General features: G+C 32.9%; 1 protein-coding gene across 1 annotated transcript in view; it reads left to right on the forward strand.

The window, feature by feature from the left end:
• Positions 1-347: 347 nt before the first annotated feature.
• LOC118200477 (uncharacterized) overlaps positions 348-19,815 on the forward strand; it is a 45,720-nt gene continuing 26,252 nt past the window's right edge. Inside the window, exons 1-2 of the mRNA XM_035372432.2 lie at positions 348-958; positions 17,117-17,324. Coding sequence (XP_035228323.2) covers positions 451-958; positions 17,117-17,324 — 716 coding nt within the window. The 5' untranslated portion in view covers positions 348-450. The remainder of the gene's footprint in view (positions 959-17,116; positions 17,325-19,815) is intronic.

The following is a 19,815-nucleotide window of genomic DNA, read 5'->3' on the forward strand; positions in this document are numbered from 1 at the left end:
CCTAGATAGAATAAATGATCGCTTTTTTACTTTTTAATTGTGAATGAAACTCAATTTTCTTTTTTAAATATATGAGGATGGAACAGTGAATTATTTATAAAGTTTAATATTCCCCTCCCCCTTCTGCTGACCTTTTTATTGTGTATTATTAAAATTAGCAAAATTAGCAAAGTAAGCAAACTTCAGTGAAAGTTGTTACATAAATTATCACTTGTGTAATATGTGTAACATGAATATGAACCTAGAAAATTCTACATAAGTAGTAAGGTCACCTTTTTGTGCTTTGTCATTTTCAAATCACAAAAAATAATTATCAAACCTATGCACCAAGTTTTAGAGATTGTATTTTGTTTTGTGGCAGCATATGCTATTCATTGATTATTTTGAATTTTATGGCGTGTGCTTTAAAGTGAATTTTTAAAACTTTACAAGTATTTCATAAGTTTTGCAATGGTTGTGTGCCGTTATTATTTACAGGGTATTTGCCGTTTTGGTGATAGATGCCGTTACGAGCATCCGGAACCTGATAATGCATTTAATAAATATGAATATCAGAATAGACAAAGTTATGATACGCAAAATCGGGCGATGCCCCGACAGCAGAGATCCAGTCGTTATGATCAGCATTTTAACCAAACTCAAAATTTTGAGTCATTCAGTAGGTATGGTCAAAATCAGCACTATAACTCACCTAATAGATACGATACGAATCAGCGTTATATCTCGCCAGACAGATATGTAGAAAGATATAGTTCACCTGCTTTTGTACAGAACGAAAGATACGTTTCATCGGACAAGTATTCACACAATAATTATAATCAAAATCGTCGGCAGGACACTGACAGATATGGATTACAAAGCACGGAAACTTACAGGTCTTGGAACAATCAGAATTATACAGCTGATAAAACTAATGAAGAAGTTCCTTATAGAAGACGGAATTTGTCTAATGATGGTTGTAAGTATTTGAGTTCATTAGTTTAGTTTTTTGGAACTAGTAATTTCAACTCATGGTATCTGAATATTAACCTTCTTTTTTAATAATTTCCGATTTGAATAAATTCGATTAATCTTTAGTTGGCGATTTTCGGCGAAATATTTATTTGACAACAATTATAAAGTGGATAATCAATGAAATATGGTAGCTTGTTTCAGTACTGAAAGAAGAAAGGGCTCTAGTGTACAATTGGGTGCCCCTTCGATTAGTGACAATTTTTTTTTTAAATTTTGGCTATGAAACCTCATTTCTGGTTACCATGATAGTTATAACTTTGTTTTAGCTTCTTGATTTTTTTAAATGAAAATGTATTGATGTGTCCATGGGCAAATTTAAGGCAGTCCGCAATGCCTAGTTTGTGCAATTCTGGGGCAATTTCATCCGCAGAGAACCCGTTGGCGCCATTGAATTTTTACTCACCAAGCTTGAGCCGAGCCATAAATGTGATATTTTGTAAACATGATTTTTAGTGCATGTAAATAGCAGACAAAAAAATATATTAAGCATATGGTAGTAAATCCCAGAATTGCACAAACTTGCATTGCGCACTGCCTTTACTTTGTCCATGTACACATCGATATATTTTCACTTAAAAAGTCAAAGGAGCACCAAAGTCTACAATATAGGCAAACAAAATATGCAAAATCTCTATAAAATACATTTTAAACCAAACAATAAAATAACATAAAAAAGGAAAAACATGTTATACATTTAAGCACTACCAAAAGCAAATATTCACTTACCATGATTTTCGAGTTCGCTTTGTGCACCCAGAGCCACGTAAAAATCAAAATATCAATCATACTCAAATGACTTTTTTCAAACCACATGCTCTTTCTGATCGAATGCTTTGCATAGTGACCATCTGAACCTTTCTTCCTACGAACCCATTCAAATCCATCTAAACGGTTTTTACGTTCGACTAAACGCATATCCTTCCTACATACAGGATACTTATAATGGCTACTAAGTTAACCTTCATTTACACATCACTCAATTAAAGCTCTTTTCCCCTTTCGCTCCAAATCATACAGAAATTTCAAATTAATCTTACTACGTTCGGCCATTCTACCGTCTAAAGAATCAAACCAACACACACCACAAAAACGCTTACAAAACATCACACGATTCAAAATTTCCCAGAATCATAGACCCGATTACGTCACAATAGGGTTTCCGTAACATTCAACTACTCAGGCTACCACAAATCAAACAACTTGGCGATAAATCAAACAACAATTTCGCCATAATACAAGGGGTACCTTAAAGTCTACTCTACCCAAAAATTTATCTTAAATTCCAGTTAGCGCAGAAAACAATATATTCCTTATACCAGCAATGGTTTGCTAATTTTGATGACCATGGGGATACATGAAACTATTCTGTCATCTTAAATAATCAATAATATTTTTTATTTCAATTTAATCATCTATTTATGCCATACCTACCATCATCTGAAAGGTTATTGTTAGAAAAGCATTAACAATATACACTAACTTCTAAAAGCATGAAGAGGAAAATGCTAATTTCCAGAAGCCAATCAGAATTGAAGAGGATGCAATTCACTGCAGAGGTAGGTGGAAGTATGCAAATATGTTAGGTAACAGCCAGTCATGCTTTCATATTAAGACATATGCAAAAAGAGGCAGTCTTATAAGAAGCCAGCTTACAGATGTTGATTGTAAGTGCTGATAGAAGTGTTTTAAACTTTCATACAATTTGTTTTCAAGACATACATGTTTCTACGACTTCCTGAAGACAAATGGAAGATTCTGAGCGCTGGCGTGCTGTGGGGCACATTGAAGCAGGACAGTCGATCACAGATGTTGCTCTTTTCTTCGGCGTTCATCATTCTGTAATTTCACGCTTATGGAAACAATTCCAAACTACACAGACAGTTGTCCGAAGGCCCAGTCGCCCAAGGGTTACAACCCCCGTGGAATATCTATATATTGCTATTGTAGCCAAGTGGAATCGCAGAGTAGCCTCCACACGTGTGACATCTATGGTTACAGCGCCCATTGGTAAGGCGATATCTGCAGCTACTGTATGCCGAAGATTACATATAAGTTTACGGTATGCCCGGGTACCTCGAGTTTGTGTTCCTCTATCCGTCCAATCAAGAGGGCCACGATTACAGTGGTGCCGGGAACATGTCAATTGGAATGTGTCTGACTGAGGCAATGTCATGTTTACTGATGAGTCACAATTTGCTCTGGAGCTAGATGACAAGCATATAAGATTATAGCGTGAACAAGGAACATGCAATCAGTCCCAAAACATCACCGAACATCACACATTCTAAGGCCCAAGCATTATGGTGTTTCTCAGGGATTTCATTAGGATACTGCACCGACCTGCACATCTTTAAACGGGGTTCTTTGATGGCTGTCCAGTATTGAGATGACGTCCTAGAATCCATTGTGAGATTGTACACTGCAGCAGTTGGTACTACTTTTGTTTTAATGGATGATAACACACGTCCCTATAGAGCTGACATCATCAATGGCTACTTGGAGAGTGAAGGGATTGCGCATATGGCGTGGCCAGCATATTCGCCTGACCTTAATCCCATTGAAAATCTTTGGGATGCTCTCAGCTGTGCTGTATCTTTATGTTTCCCACCTCCAACTACTCTTATTGAGCTGGAAACTGCTCTACAAGAAGAATAGCGATTGCTTAATTCTGCGGTGGTTGACCACCTAATTGAAAGGATGGTCATAAGGTGTAAACTTTGTATACAGATGAGGGGGATCACATACTATATCAATTTTATCAATCTATTTCATTTTGTGCTGTTTATTTTCACTTTATACGTAATTCTGTTTAAGTCTCCAGTATGTCATTATCTGATAACTTACACAAATTTAATATTGTTTTCATTTCTGTATATAATTATTGATTTTGTTTTATGCATAAATATATATGCTACTTTCCTGCCGAATTTTGTGTCAATCAAAGCAGTATTGTGGAAACCTCATGGTTCTGCAGGCTTACAGCTATTAATAATTAAGAACACAACATGAACAGCCGTGTTACAAATTAGCATTCACCCCTCCCGCCATATTTTCTCCCTTTCATCCTGAAATGACAAACCAAGAACTGACAGCTATCTACAAAACCTTCTTTACTTATACGAAAATATTTCTATCTATTCGTTGTTGAAAAATTCAGAAAAAATAACGTAGAAAATCAGAAAAAATAATAATGAATAAGAGAAGAATAATATAAATCTGCAAATGCGAACAACGACGGTGATAATTCAACAAAATGAATGCAAGAGGAATGGTTGTAACCTTCCAACAAGCGAATAAGATAAATCTGCTGGATTACCAGGTTTGAACTATTATCACCAAAGTTGGCGATGTTTACATTTACCGGGTTCTCTGTGGAAGTGCTTCCAGATTTTTAAGTGAAAAATGATTGATGTATACATGGACACAGAGTTTGTGCAGTTCTTTGACTTCTTATTTCTGCATTTATACTTGCAATCTGCAGCATCTAAAGTATGCAGTAGAGAGTGAATGATACTTCAGTTTAGATTCATTTCTTCATCCACCGGTGATTGCCAGTTAGTGAAAAGGAATGATTATAAATAACTGTTTCAAATTCTTGCAAATTTAATAAATGCCTCAACATCAACAAAACAACATCAGTTTTATTTTGTTGTTGAGTACAATTATATTTAAACTCCCGATTTGGCTGTCACAAGAGGAACTGCAAAATTCAGCAGGTTCTTTTTCCTTAAGTATTGGAACCAGTTTGAATGGCAGGTTTCCTCAAATAAGAGAATTTTTTTTTTTTTTTTCTCTGCGTTGGACCAGTCAAAAAGAGGAAAGAATCATGGGATCAAGTACATGTAATTCCTGCAAGATGTTTCATCTGATTAGTTGTGGGAGTTTGTTTTCCAGCCTGATACCAACTTCAATTTCCTTTGACTTTTGTTCTAGATTTCTGCAAGCATTGGAAACCTAGCAGGGTTTATTATGTTTTTGATTTTTATAAGCTTCGATTTTGTTGCTCATTTCAGATTTTTCCTCAATTTGGTCAGTGATAAGGGGGTCTTGCCCATACCCTTTGTTTAACCCTCTAAGCGGCAGGGCCGTATATATACGGCCTAGAATATTTATTGTGATATTTGTAAGAACGTATATATACGTGCATATTAAAATATGTCAACGAAATTAAGGCAATATATCAAAAGAAAACAAATCCAGGTATGAAATACCAGGAGGGTTTTTACATTAAAATAAAAAAATAATTTATTCTCATAGTAGTTTTGGGAAATTTGTGCTTTCTTAGCAAAAACCTTGGCCGCCCAGAGGGTTAAATTTGCCTCTAATTTGCTAATCTTTTGTTTCTGCTGTTTGCTTGTTTATTTGTTAAAAAATGTCTTGCATGTCATAATTACACTTAGACTTACTTTAGTCTTTCTGTGTCTTTCTGTGAATGAATTTTTTATGTCAGGTTTTCTTTTGTATTATTTCGGATAAGTTAGTATGCTCAATAAATGTTTCCAGTAATTAAAAATGTTCTTTGAGTATACAGGTTTCAGATATGATAACAACATCCTCAAATTATAAGCCTTTAAGAGAATTTAACTGAAACCTTATGTGAAATCTTTATGTAAAATCTTAGCTAAGCTTAACATTTAATTTGCAAAACTTTTTGTGCTAGACTAGAGGTTTGCTACGGGGCCACTATTACCTCCCAGGGGAGTCAATAATAATCAAGGGGTTGATAGCAGAATATGCTTTGTCAATTGGTCGTAATCTGGATCCCATTGATTACAAAAAGTTTTATTAACATATTTGATAATTGTTTGATATAAAGCTATATCATATAGTAAGTATAAATGGAAAATTATTTATTATATGGTGAAAATCGTTTAACACGAAATTGACGGGACTGAAATATTTTTTCGTGTTAAAGGGTATTTGGAAAATATATATATATGTATATATATATTCAACAAAATTAAGTGTATTAGAGTACATTTTACTTACGTAGATATGTATATATGCATGTATTTAATAAAAATCAATGAAACAAAAACATCCACAAGAACTTGATTTAATACAAAATTTTCAAGTTTTTTGAAAAATAAAACATTTATTGAGTTTTCGGAAAATAATCTGAAATATACATCTGAAATGTACAATCTCAAATATGCATTCTGAAAATTACATCTGAAATGTACAATCTGAAATATGCATTCTGAAAATAATCTAATATATATTTTGAAAATTCACACATTTGGAAAGAATAACGGAATAACATTTGACATGTAAATATGCTAAATCCAGCTATGTGTATAAACTATTCTTTGCATTGTCTTTTTTAGCATCATGTTTGATGTCATCCATTTCTGTTATTCATTTCACAATTGGAATGTGCATTTAAATAACTGCATATACTTTTCATGACTCACTGATTTTACACTCACTGTGATGTACTCTTCACCGAATTTCCAAAGCCAACTGATGAGAGATGCGGTGTTTTCGTGTGGCATTTATAGAGGTGGAGGGTGAAAGTAGCTGAGATAAACAAAATTGGCTCCTGTCAAAGGAATTGGCTATTCTGAGAATATTTCAAAGCCAAGTTAGCCACTTTTCTATGCAATATGTGAAACCACCTTTCATTTCGCACCCCTCTTAAATCTTGCCTACGCCACTGGTGTTTTCTGTATTTTCCGAAGGGAAATATTTTTGTGTTAAGGGATTTTCATTTTATGTTAAAAGAAAAAAAAAAAAAAAAAAAAAGTGCATGAAAATACATAGTAGTTTATCGGAACCTTTGTATTATTTCGTGTTAACTGATATTTCATCCTAAGCATTTTTGCGTTAAACGTAGTTCACTATATTTCTTAAATGTATATTATTATTATTATTATTATTTTTTTGGTACTTGTCTTCTATAGCGGCCTTAGTGAAAGAAAATGGCGTTGGCACAATTTGGGCTTAAGGAAGTGCGATTTCTTGCCAAATGTTATAAGCATCCATGAGAAAGAAATTGACTACAGTAAAATATAATTCCTTCAATATCTGCACAATGTAAGTTATTTAATAAATACATATAGAAGGAATTTAATATAAATTTATATTTATTTTAGTAATCAATAATTTTGTAATTTACATACTGTTTAATTAAACAAATTGTAAAATTCTGGGTAAAAGTATAGTTTAGGGTACCCCTTGGCTAAACTTGGTGGTACATGGATACCGTGCTTGTGCAATTCTTTGACTTGTTATAGTGGCGATTTTTAACAAGACAAGCAATTGCACAAACTCGGTATCCATGTACACGTCGACCTATTTCCCTTAAAAAAATCCCAGGATTGCACAAAAATGGCATTGTGCACTCCCTGTATCCATGTAACACATCAACCTATTTTCAGTTTAAAAAAAAATTCCCAGAATTGCACAAACTTGCATTGCGAACTTCCTCCACTTTGTCCATGTACACATCGATATATTTTCACTTAAAAAGTCAAAGGAGCATCCAGTTCTAGATTAGAGTCAAACTAAAAATACATAATCTCAACAAACTACATTTTAAACCAAACAATAACATATAAAAGGAAAAACCTCTTATGCATTACACAAAGCAAATATTCAATTCACTTACTTTATTTAGAAATTTCTTCGTCTTCAATCTGTGGCACACAAAATTCCTTAACAGCATCCCAAAACTTCCTAAAATTATCTGAACTCGAATCTGTATATCAGCATCGCCACATAAGTTACAAATAGATAGTTCAGATAGTGACCATCTGAATCTTTCTTCCTACAAACCTATTGAAATCCATCTGAACAGTCTTTACATTCGACCAGATATATTTCCTTCCTACATACAGGACACTTATAATGGCTGCTAAGTAAACCTTCATTTACACATTACTCAGTTAATGCTCTTTTCCCCTTTTGTTCCATATCGCACAGAAACTTCAAATTAATCTTAGTACATTCAGCCATTCTACTGTCTAACAATAAAACAAAACCAACACACACCACAAAAGCACCTACAAAACATCCCATGATTCAAAATTTCCCAAAACCATGCACCCGATTATGTTACAAAAGGGTTTCCATAGCATTCAACTACTCAGGCTACCATAAATGAAACAGCTTTTCGATAATACAAGGGGTACCTTAACCCTTTGCGGCATGGTGGGTCAATATATGTCCCACCTAATTAATATTTATTTTCTCAGTTAGCAGTTTCCGTTAGATATTTTCTAATCTTTTAAAAATAATCTATTTTAGTTATTATTTTTCTCAGTAGATGTTACTACTATACCAGGGCTTAAGTTTAAAGCAAAAAATATTCAGAATAGGATCACAAAAGTGATATCCATGTATCTCGCATTTTTCAATATTTTAAAAATTTTTGTATACAATTTATGATATGTATGATTCTTTTTAATATTCAAAGGTATTTTATTTTCAAAAATCTTAATTGGATTCAATATTTTATAACATTAATTTTGCAGTTGAAATAAGTGGGTTAAAATTTGTACCACCACACACTTGAATTTTCGCTCAATAGATGGCAGCACTCACGATTATTTTTTCTTTTCTTTTTTCGTGATTGTGCGCATTTTTACATCCGTTGTATGCTCTGATGTGCTAAAATGTCTAGGAAAAAATTAACAACTCAGGAAGCTTTGGATCTTTTTGCTGAACTGCCATCTGATTGCGACTCGTATGCTTCAGATGTAAGTTCTGATTCAGATGAAATTGAAATCCAGGAGAGAATAACTGAGGTTGAATTTAATGCTGAAGAAGAAAGGGAAGTAGTTATAATTTGTTTCACTTTTTAAAGACACAGACCCATCTATGCATGTGGCACTGTAAATATGAATCGGAAGTATCTACCCCAAAATTTAAAAGACAAATGTATGTCGAGAATATATAGACTTTTCAGTTAGCGATGATTCAATTTATTGCATAAAATGGAAGGATAAAAGATCTGTTTCCATCCTGTCTTGCTTGGAAAAGGCAACTGAAATGAAAGAAATTAATAGAAAAGAACGAGATGGAAAGAAACAAAAAAGTACTGTGCCCAAACAGCATTATTTCATACAATAAGAATATGGGATATGTCGACTGATTGATCAACTGAAAGTACTACATAAAATAGATCACAAAAGCAAGAAATAGTGGCACATGATTTTTATTTTTTTAAAAAAATTTTTAGATGCGAGTATAGTAAAGTTTGTTCGTGAACCCTATCATGATGTAAAAACAATGAAAGATTTTCTCTCATTTATAGAAAGTCTAATGGCACTTGCAGGCAAGAAAGAGCTGAAAAGCAAACTGAAATCCCCAGTTCAAATAAAAACTAAAACCCCGTTCGTACAACCAGAAAAGACTAAAAAATGTAATTCACATGCCAAAGAGAACGAGCAGGAGATGTGCATATTGCAGCACATCGAAAGAAGAACGACAAACATTTTGGATGTGTGAAACATGTGAAGTGCCTCCATGCTTACAAAAGAATGAAACAACATGTTTTTCAAAGTTTCATGAAAAATGACTTTTTTTTTTTTTCAATTTTAATCATATATAAATGTTTTTGAATCAAGTGCCAATTTTAATATTTTATTTAGTATCATATGTACAAGTATCAAATTTTAATCTTAAAATAATATTCAAGAAAATATTTTCTTTTGTTCCTAAAATTTAAAAATATTAAATATATATATGCAAAATGTGCATATGCAAATTTTACAAGCATATATGCAGTAAGTACAAAATGCATTTTATTGTGTTTATTATGAATATTTTAGAATGCACGCTTTATTTTGTTTATTCATTCCATATATGATTTTTTTTTTCCTGCTATACACCAATATGCTATAAGACATGTGCTAGTTGTATGGTGGGACAAACGGTATCCCACCTTCCCCCGTAAAAAATAAAAGCGCAGAATTTTTTTCAAGCCTTAAAGGCACTTAAGTTAAGTCCATCTGACTTATTCTAAGGCATTTCTTTAAAGATTAAAATATATTTTAAATATGCGTGTCACAAAGGGTTAAAGTCTAACTAAATTCTGTTTATTATTTTATTTAATATAATTTTGTAAGCAATTTATTTTGAAAAATAACAGGCTCTACTCTTATATGTGCCCTAATTTCACCAAATGTGGCGATTTATGTTCTGTGCTGGTTTTTGGCATGGTTGCGTGTTGTATGGCAACCCTGTTGATGTTGACAAATCTTTTCCTGGGTAAAAGTATAGTTTAGGGTACCCCTTGGCGATTTTTGGCGGTACATGGATACGGATTTTGTGCAATGCTTTGACTCGTTATTTTGGCTTGCGAAGCGACGATTTTTACGCCAAAAATTGCCGCTACACAAAACCAAAATAACAAGACAAAATTGCACAAACTCCGTATCCATGTACACATCGACTTATTTTAACTTACCCCCCCCCCCCCCCCCCCGAATTGCACAAAAATGGCATTGCGCACTCCTTTGACTTTATTCATGTACACGTCGACCTATTTTCACTTTAAAAAAATTACCAGAATTGCACAAACTGGCATTGCGAAGCTCCCTTTACTTTGTCCATGTACACATCGATATATTTTCACTTGAAAAGTCAAAAGAGCACCAAAGTCTACAATATAGGCAAACAAAAAATACGTAATCTCAGTTAAATACATTTTAAACCAAACAATAAAATAACATAAAAAAGGAAAAACGTGTTATACATTTAAGCACTACTAAAAGCAAATATTCACTTACCATGGTTTTCGGGTTCGCTTCGTACACCCAGAGCCACATAAAAATCAAAATATCAGTCATACTCAAATGACTTTTTTCAAACTAGGTACTCTTTCTGATCGAACGCTTCACATAGTGACCATCTGAACCTTTCTTCCTACAAACCCATTCAAATCCATCTAAACGGTTTTAACGCACACCACAAAAACGCTTACAAAACATCCCATGATTCAAAATTTCCCAGATGCACCCGATTACGTCACAATAGGATTTCCATAACATTTAACTACTCAGGCTACCATAAATGAAACAACAACTTGGCAATAAATGAAAAAATTTCGCCATAATACAAGGAGTACCTTAAAGTCTACTCTACCCCTTTTCCTGGAGTGGTTTAATTGCTCGCTGGTTCGTGTCGTGCGTGTTTTGAAATGGCCTATGTTGCAATGATAGACGTGGTGGAATGATTTCAGTCATGTAGTTTAGATTGTGTGGAAAGTAAATTTAGTATTAAAAGGTACAATGTTGGAGATGTTAACAAGTCTTTTGTTCACGGGTGTGTTTATGAGGATTGAAGTGTATTTTTGGAATTTCTGTGTGACTTTTAAAATGGAGTGCAAAATTTCGGTTCTGGTATGAGAACTTGGACAAAGAAGAGCATTTCTGATAGTTCTTGTGTGGATTTGCAGTCAAATGGTTCAGCAGAGTTTAAGATTTGGATTGTGGTTTTGGTGTAGTAAGCTAAATTTGGAGGAAGTTTTTATCGTTACTTTCGAAATTATTAATCTCAGAAAGGCATGTGATATAGCAAAATCATGGCACTTTTGTTCAGAGATATTGTGTGACAGGCGAAATTTTATTCAGGAATGTATCATGCTAAGTGCATTTTATTTTACTGTTTTTATTTTGTAGAATGTTATTTTCATTGTTTTTTTCCTATGAATTTTTGTTGTTGTTGTTTTTTGTTTTTTTGAATTGTTTGTAATTTAGTTTATTTGGTTGATTTGTGTGCCTAGATTGTGCAGTTCATAGATGTTTTTTTAAGTTTAAACATTATGCTGTGTACATGGTATTCTTTGAAATTTATTGTTGTTATGTTAATTTATTGAAGCGATGTTTGTGTAGTTCGTAAATTCCTTCGCTGCCTAAAATATGCAATTCGTAGATAGATGTTTTTTGAAGTTAAAATATATTGCTGTGTACATGGATTCTTGTCAAATATTTTTGGTTAGAAACTTTATGATTTTGCTATCTAAATTTTTTTTTTTTTTTTTGGTTTCGGACTTTTGGCTTAAATTGTGTACTCAAAACGTGGATTTTGGAGACATTTTAGGTTTAAAGTTCGAAATGTAGAGAAAAAATTTAGATTGTAATATGGCAGCGTGGAGTTTGTTTGGCGAGAAATTTGGTGACCTGAGGGTGCATATAAGAGTAGTTCCAAATAACATATATAATCGTACTGGAAAAGTCATTTTGTACAAATTCTTTATCGAGGCTACAATTCAACAATTGTTGTTAAAAATGCCTCAAACACATTATCACGGCTAACTGGATGTCTGAACATCACCAAACTGTTTTTTTCCAACATATGATTGCATGTTATACCCATTTTCATTAATTCTATGGACTGGGAAAATAAATTTCTGTGGGAAAAAACTGTTTCTATTTCTGTTCATGGTATGTTAAATATAATATGTATAATTAAATATTTGCAATGAAAAACCATTCTTTTTTGAAACAAAAAAAAATTGCTAAAAGTATATTTTAGGGTACCCCTTGGTGAATTTTGGTGGTACATGGACGCCGAGTTTGTGCAATTCTTCAACTTATTATTTTGGCTTGCACAATGGCAATTTTTGAGCCAAAAATCACCACTACACAAAGCCAAAATAACAAGAATTGCATAAACTCGATATCCATGTACACATCGACCTAATTTCATTTAAAAAAAAATCCCTGAATTGAACAAAAATGGCAATGCGCACTCCCTTGACTTTATCTATGTACACGTCGACCTATTTTCACTTAAAAAAAATTCAATAATTGCTTAAACTTGCATTGCGCACTCCCTTCACTTTGTCCATGTACACATCGATATATATTTTCACTTAAAAAGTCAAAGGAGCACCCAATTCTACAATACAGACAAACAAAAAAATACATAATCTCAATCAACTACATTTTAAACCAAACAATAAAATAACGTAAAAAAGGAAAAACAAGTTATACATTTAAGCGCTATAAAAAACAAATATCCACTCACCCTATTTAAAAGTTCTTTCGTCTTTAGTCTGTGGCCACAAAATTTCTTAACAGCATCCAAAAACTTCTTAAAATTATTTGAACTCGAATCCGTATTTCGGCATTGCCACATCTGAAGCTTTCTTCCTACCCTTGGCCCGAATGATTTTGGTTGGCGATGCATATCGATATGTACATGGGCAAAATCAAGGGAGTGTGCAATGCCAAGTTTGTGCAATTCTCTGATTTTTTTTAAATGAAAATAGGTCGATGTGTACAATGGTACCAAGTTTGTGCAATTCTTTGACTTGTTATTTTCAAGTTGGCGATTTTGAGAAACGTGCGAAGCAGTGGGTGATTATGCACTTTTTCAGTTTGTCGCCAAGGGTGTGGGTTCTTCTAGGATTTTACCCATCGATCTATATTCACATAAAATGTCAAAGGAGCAGCCAACAAAAAATATATAATTTCAATAAGCTAAATTTTAAATCAAACAATGAAATAACATAACAAAGGAAATTTATCTTACACAAAGGAGATATCCACTCATCTTATTGACAAATTTCTCTGTCTTATGTCAAACAAAATTCCTTAACAGCATCCAAAAAACTTATTAAAATTATATGAACTAGAATCCGTGTATATAAATTCACAAGAAAAAGATTAAAAAATATCCTCCGTAGTGACGGTATCGGCTGACATTCGACCACACGCATTTCCTTCCTACATCCAGAACACTTATAATGGCACTAAGTAAACCTTCATTTACACACCACTCAATTAATGCTCTTTCCCCCTTTCATTCTAAATCATAAAGAAACTTCAAATTAATCTTTCCACATTCAGTCATTTTACCATCTAAACCACTACAGAAACTTCAAATTAATTTTGCCACATTCAGACATTTTACCATCTAAACCACAAAGCAAGCAATGTACCTCCTGACCAACACACACCACAAGCCCTTACAAATCTTTTCCCAATCATTCAAAATGTACCGCAATCTTACGACCGATTACATCCTAATAGGGTTTTCATAACATTCAACTAATCAGGTTACCGTAAATGAAACAACAACTTCGCGATAATATAATGGACACCCTTCAATCTACTCTAAACCCTGCTAGTGCATTCTTCTAGTGTTAATGTTTATTATTGCTTCTCCTGGCCAACATCTTTTTCATTTAAGAAGCTGTAGCCGTACCATTTCGAGCATCATCTTTAAGAGAATCCCATCCATCATGAAACTATTTAAACCTTTCATGAGCACATTTAAAACATATACCTTCGTCTCTGTAATCTTGCTTCAACATGTCATGATTTTCTTTCACAGATTTACTAAGTTTGAAACAGAACTTAATTTTTTTTTGCTTTATTTATAGCCTTTGCATATTGAGTGTTACTAACAGAAATCTGTAACACTTATTACTCTCTCTCTCGTGTACTCTGTGTCTTTCAGACATGTTCAAACATGTTATGGAGTATCTTACCCACCCATCTATGACATCATTTACTGAACTTTATTGTCATATCTTGAAAGCTAATTATTAAGTCATACATTTGTTATCTAAATATCAATAAATGAATTGGCTAAAAATAAAATTTATCTTTTGTGAAAGTGCTGGCTGGAGAAATATGTCATTGGGATGAAATGCTGCCTTCCCTAATAATTACCCTAAAAATGATCAGCATAACAGTTTAGCAATTCCAGGATGATTTCTGGTCATTTAATAATTATAACTATTCAAATTGCTTATCCGTTTATACTAAAGTAAACATTTTATTATATGAACAAATGAAGACATTTGCTTCATACCAAAATTGGAAACATTGCTTTCAAATTTCGTGATCGTATTATTTTATTGCAATTGACGTTATTTATTGTAGCTAACCCTATTACTCTGTTGCAGTCTGTGCAATACATATACCTCTTTCCAACATACCCCAACATTTATTTGTCAAGAAAATATTCTGAATTTTAATATTTACATTGATTCAAGAAGTGTTTTGCTCTCATAAAATATTATCAGAAAAATTCAGTTTTTCAGAGTTTATCAGAAAAATTCTTAATTAAGTGTGAATTTTAAGAAATTTAAATACATTTGCAGTACAGTCAAAAGTCGTTAATTCGGACACCCATAACCCGAACCTCAAAGCTAAAATCTTTCTGTGCATGCGCATAGGCGTTTACGCGTGCGCACAAGACCTTTACCACTGTGCATATGGGTGTGCGCAAGAGCAGAATACGTTTTCGCGTGAGCGTTTAATGTATAACGGACGGTGTAAGCTAAAATTATCTAATTATCTATTTCAGTTAATGTTGATGATTGCGTTGTTCCTTAATCTTAGAATTGGATCTGGCTTATTATTTTTTGCAGACTGTAAGAGCAATTTTATAAAAGTAAGCTTGAACTTTCGATTATGTCAAACAGAATTTCCGATGCTGGAGCTCCCAAAGGATCTACAAAACGAAAGTATGTTTCGATGTCCATCAAACAAAAAGTGGAATTGCTGCAAAAGATGAATAAAGGCATATCCTTTATTTATTTAACCGTTCCGAAATCTGTTTATCAATTTCACGCTGCTCTGCGCGGGAGGGGGGGGACATCGCGGCGCGCAATGAACTGGAAGTTGATCTGTCAGCACTATCGTTATCTTTGGGGCAGATGTTTTTATTTTATTCGGCTTATAATTCCTTACTAAATGTAGTATTTCATCTCGATGTACTCCGTCTTTGATATGCTTTAAATCAAATTCCTCGTCATTATAAATATCACGAATACAAATCAAATAGTTTTCTGGATGCAATTTTCTAATTTCAGCTATGCGTAATGTATGCTTTACGCATGCGCGCATTGAAAGAAATGTTTAATAAAGTAAACAAATAAATATTAAGCTTTTTTTTTTTTTTTTTTTTTTTTTTTTTTTTGTAAATTTTGATACCCTTTAGATCATAATTGCTCATTATTTTATAAATTACGGTTTCATATTTTTAATTTTATAATTTCTGCATGCCATCTTACCAGATTTAAACTGATGATCTATAATCCGGAATCGCCGAAGTCCCGACGAGTCCGGATTAAAGACTTTTGACTGTACTTGTTATGTAGCGGCATAACATTTGCAACATCAGTATTAATAAAAGTATGTTCTTTTTTTAGTATTTCAAATATGCAGGATATAAACAGCAAAAAATCTAGTACTGTAATACTTGTCATCAAGCAATGTCAAAGCATACTTGTTAACAAAACTCTAATATTCTGAGTTATGAATTCTACTGCTGAAGTAACACGTTCGCTGCCGATCACACACTGGTGCATGACTGGCGTCATTGCTGAAAAGCCAATCGCGCTCTTGCGCATGTTGTAGTGTGATGTCCCAAGTGCCAGTCATGTGTTGGTGTGGGAAAAGCAATGTCTCATTGTTGATTTTTATGTTCAATCGGCATTACGTTTTGAATATATATGTTGGTATTAGCATGGAGTGAAAGTTGGAAACTAGTTGTAAATGTATGTGGTTTGGACTGGAAACAAAGTTTCATTTCCCACAAAGATCATACACGAATAACATTCTGAAGTATATAGTTTGCAATAATATGATTGTAACTAAACAGATTCATTTGTAATATATATATATATTTGTTTGTGATATAGTTTCACGCCAAAATAATGCATATTGTTACTTATTTTGATCCACTTTTAAATGCCATGCCGCAGTGCGTAATGTGGCATTGAAGAAGTAATTTTTCCTCTAGTGCCCTTCGCGCACTAGCGCGTAGTTATAAAATTTTATGCTTAAAGGCTTAGTAATCAATGTGGTACTCATAATAATCTTTTATTGGCTCTATTAAATCATATTTCTTGTAATAACTAAGTCGGCATATGGGTACAATCTATTTCTATGACACAGCATTAACTATCAATATAGCCTCACTTGACTGGCAGTGAAAGTGTTAAAACATCACTTGTGGGCAAATTATAGAAAATTGCATTTTTTTCCTTCCTGTTTTATTGGATTAAAAAATCTTCTTACTTTTCTGATTCATGAATTTATTTTTGCTAGATCAAAATGTATAATTACAAGAAGGAGTATCTATAATATGCAATTTGATTTTTAGCAATATTTATGATATATAAATTGATTTTTAGCATATATTGCTGAACGTCAGAACAGCTATCGATGGGTTTCAGATGACTATAAGAAAAAGCTAGAGACTACAAGACAAGTTTCCTCTGAGGAAGAAAGTGCCTACCAGTATTCAAGTACTCCGAAAAGTGGTGTTTCATTTAGTTTTAAGGTTCCAGATTCGGAACTGAAAAGAACTGTAATATCTGAAAATGATTCAGTCTATGCAGAGTAAGAATTATGATTTAATTTACACTTTTTTCCTTTTTAAATTTTCTTTTTATGATTTTTATTATCGAATATTTCTTATGATGTGTTGGACAGTAAAAATCTGACTATCCAGTGTTCAACTAATTAAAAATTTTAAGCAACCTGAATCTTTTAAAAGTTAATATTTCTTTTTCTTTAAGAATATTTAAGGAAATAACAGACTTGTCAGCCATCATAAAGCACTTATAAGCACTTATGGAACTATGACTTCGAACCTGCTTATAACATCTTAAATATGAATACAATTACAATGCTGTCTTTTAGATGATGAGATGTTGATTACCACCCTACTGTTGTACCCATAATAGCATTGTTCTAAGCATTCTTTAGTAGGGCATGGTTAGTATGGTGCAGAAACATATGAGATTACAAAGTTCAGAGCAAACATTTAGTGTGCTTAAAATAAGAATTATTTTCATCAGTATGTTTAACATTTTCAACAAATGGAAACTGTCTCCAGAAAGTGCAATTTAATGCCAATGATAGATAAGCATGATATGACAAAATTTCATTCTGCCTTAGTTTTCTATAAACCCATTTAATTCTCAATCAGTTTAGTTTTTGTTAAAAAATACTGTAAAGTCTGAGAAGATCATGAATGCTTTACTTCACGAACAAATTATCTGTTTATTCAAGAAGGCAGCAACAGTGAGACTCCAAATCTTGGCAATGTAGATCGATCATTCATGATAAAATGCATAAAGTACTTGCAGAAGTTACGTGAAAATCTTAGACAAAGATTTAGAAATGAGTATCTTGCTCTTTTAGTCTACAAGGGAGTCAGAAGAAATGATATTTTAAACATTCTGAATATTGTTCTTAATTGAGCATAATCATGTCTGACGCATTGATTTTCCTCTTGGAATAATTTAGAAATTTATCCTTGAAAAGGTAGTGTTCCGAGAGTTGAGAGAGTAAGAACCTACAAGGGTGAGAGGGTACATCCTTTTCAAAGTATCCATTTAGAAGTGTCAGCAAAAACTGATGTTGATGTCATGAAGTCTTCTAGAAAAAGTGACATATCTGTCAGAACTATTCCGACTCTTCTGTTGACGTGAGACATCCTCCCAGAAGTAGATCAGGAAGAACCATAATTCCTCATCAAATGGATTTATGAACTTAGTTTTTAATTTTTCAACTTTTGCAATTGTGTAGGACATAAGTTTTTCATTTACAAGTTTGAAAATTATGCTTATTCTAGGTTTGAATTGCACAGTTTGTAAATTTCACTTTGCAAGGTGGGAGTACATTAAAGATTGTACAATAATTAATATCATTATTTAAACTTAACTACTACTTCACCTATGATTTTCAACTTCTGTTTTTGTTATTACTTTTCTTTTTTGCTGAATGGCAACAATTATTACTGTTACAGTACAAAGTCTGTAATCCGGACTCATCGGGACTTCGGCGATTCCGGATTATAGATCATCAATTTAAATCTGGTAATATGGCATGCAGAAATTATACAATTAAAAATATGAAACCGTAATTTATAAAATAAAGAGCAATTATGATCTAAAGGGTATCAAAATTTACAAAAAAAAAAAAAAAAAAAAAGCTTAATATTTATTTGTTTACTTTATTAAACATTTCTTTCAATGTAAGTTGTTTAAGTTGCTTCATTTTTTGTGCTAATACTTTCTCTTTAATTCTATTAACAGACATAATTTCTTGTTCAGTTACAAGTCATGTAATTGCTGTGTCAAGAATACCGACTAACTTGTCAATCGAAATTTTTTCATTTTCAATAATTTCTCTGTCACTTTTTTCACTATTGGAAGCTCGCATGGGTAAACGCATGCGCAAGTTTGTGGCTTTGAGGTCCGGATAATGGATGTCCGGATTACGGACTTTGTACTGTATTAAGAAAATGTGCTTTTGTTTTTATGTAATGTGTTTTTATGTAATGCAGTGTTCTCTGCTTATTTTGATGTTGTTTATATTAGCAATGCTAATTTAAGGCTGCATTTTAACTGAATAAATAGTTGTTTGATTAATCTGGAGAACTTGTAGTTCATATGTGTGATTTGAAAGGCGTGCGTAACTTTTTGTCTGCCGTTGTTCTTTTCAATCACTCCAATAATGCAATTGCAAGCTGCAGCATAAGCATTTTCACTGACAATGTCATGCTTCAATTTAGAAATATTTTAAAACTTAGACAATAATAAATCAAAATTTGAGTGAAACAGAGGCCCATTGAGTCTCAAGCAGAGTGGCACAGAGAAAAGGTAAAAGATGTCTCCTAAATACAGTTATGTGATGTTTTTACAGAAGAGACTTTCTCATCCAAACAGTATCATCTTCTTCAGTTTCAACATATGTAGTTCACTCTTCTCTCACATTATAAGAATTTTGCTACTTATTTGTTTTACCCAAGCATTTTTTTTTTTTTTTTTTTTTTTTAAGTTATTAAAATTAGGAGCCTGTTTTCAATAAAACAATGTGCAAT

Source organism: Stegodyphus dumicola, chromosome 6 (assembly GCF_044657685.1).
Source record: "Stegodyphus dumicola isolate Sdum_Otavi_A_Nest chromosome 6, ASM4465768v1".
NCBI classification, from domain to species: Eukaryota; Metazoa; Arthropoda; class Arachnida; order Araneae; family Eresidae; genus Stegodyphus; species Stegodyphus dumicola.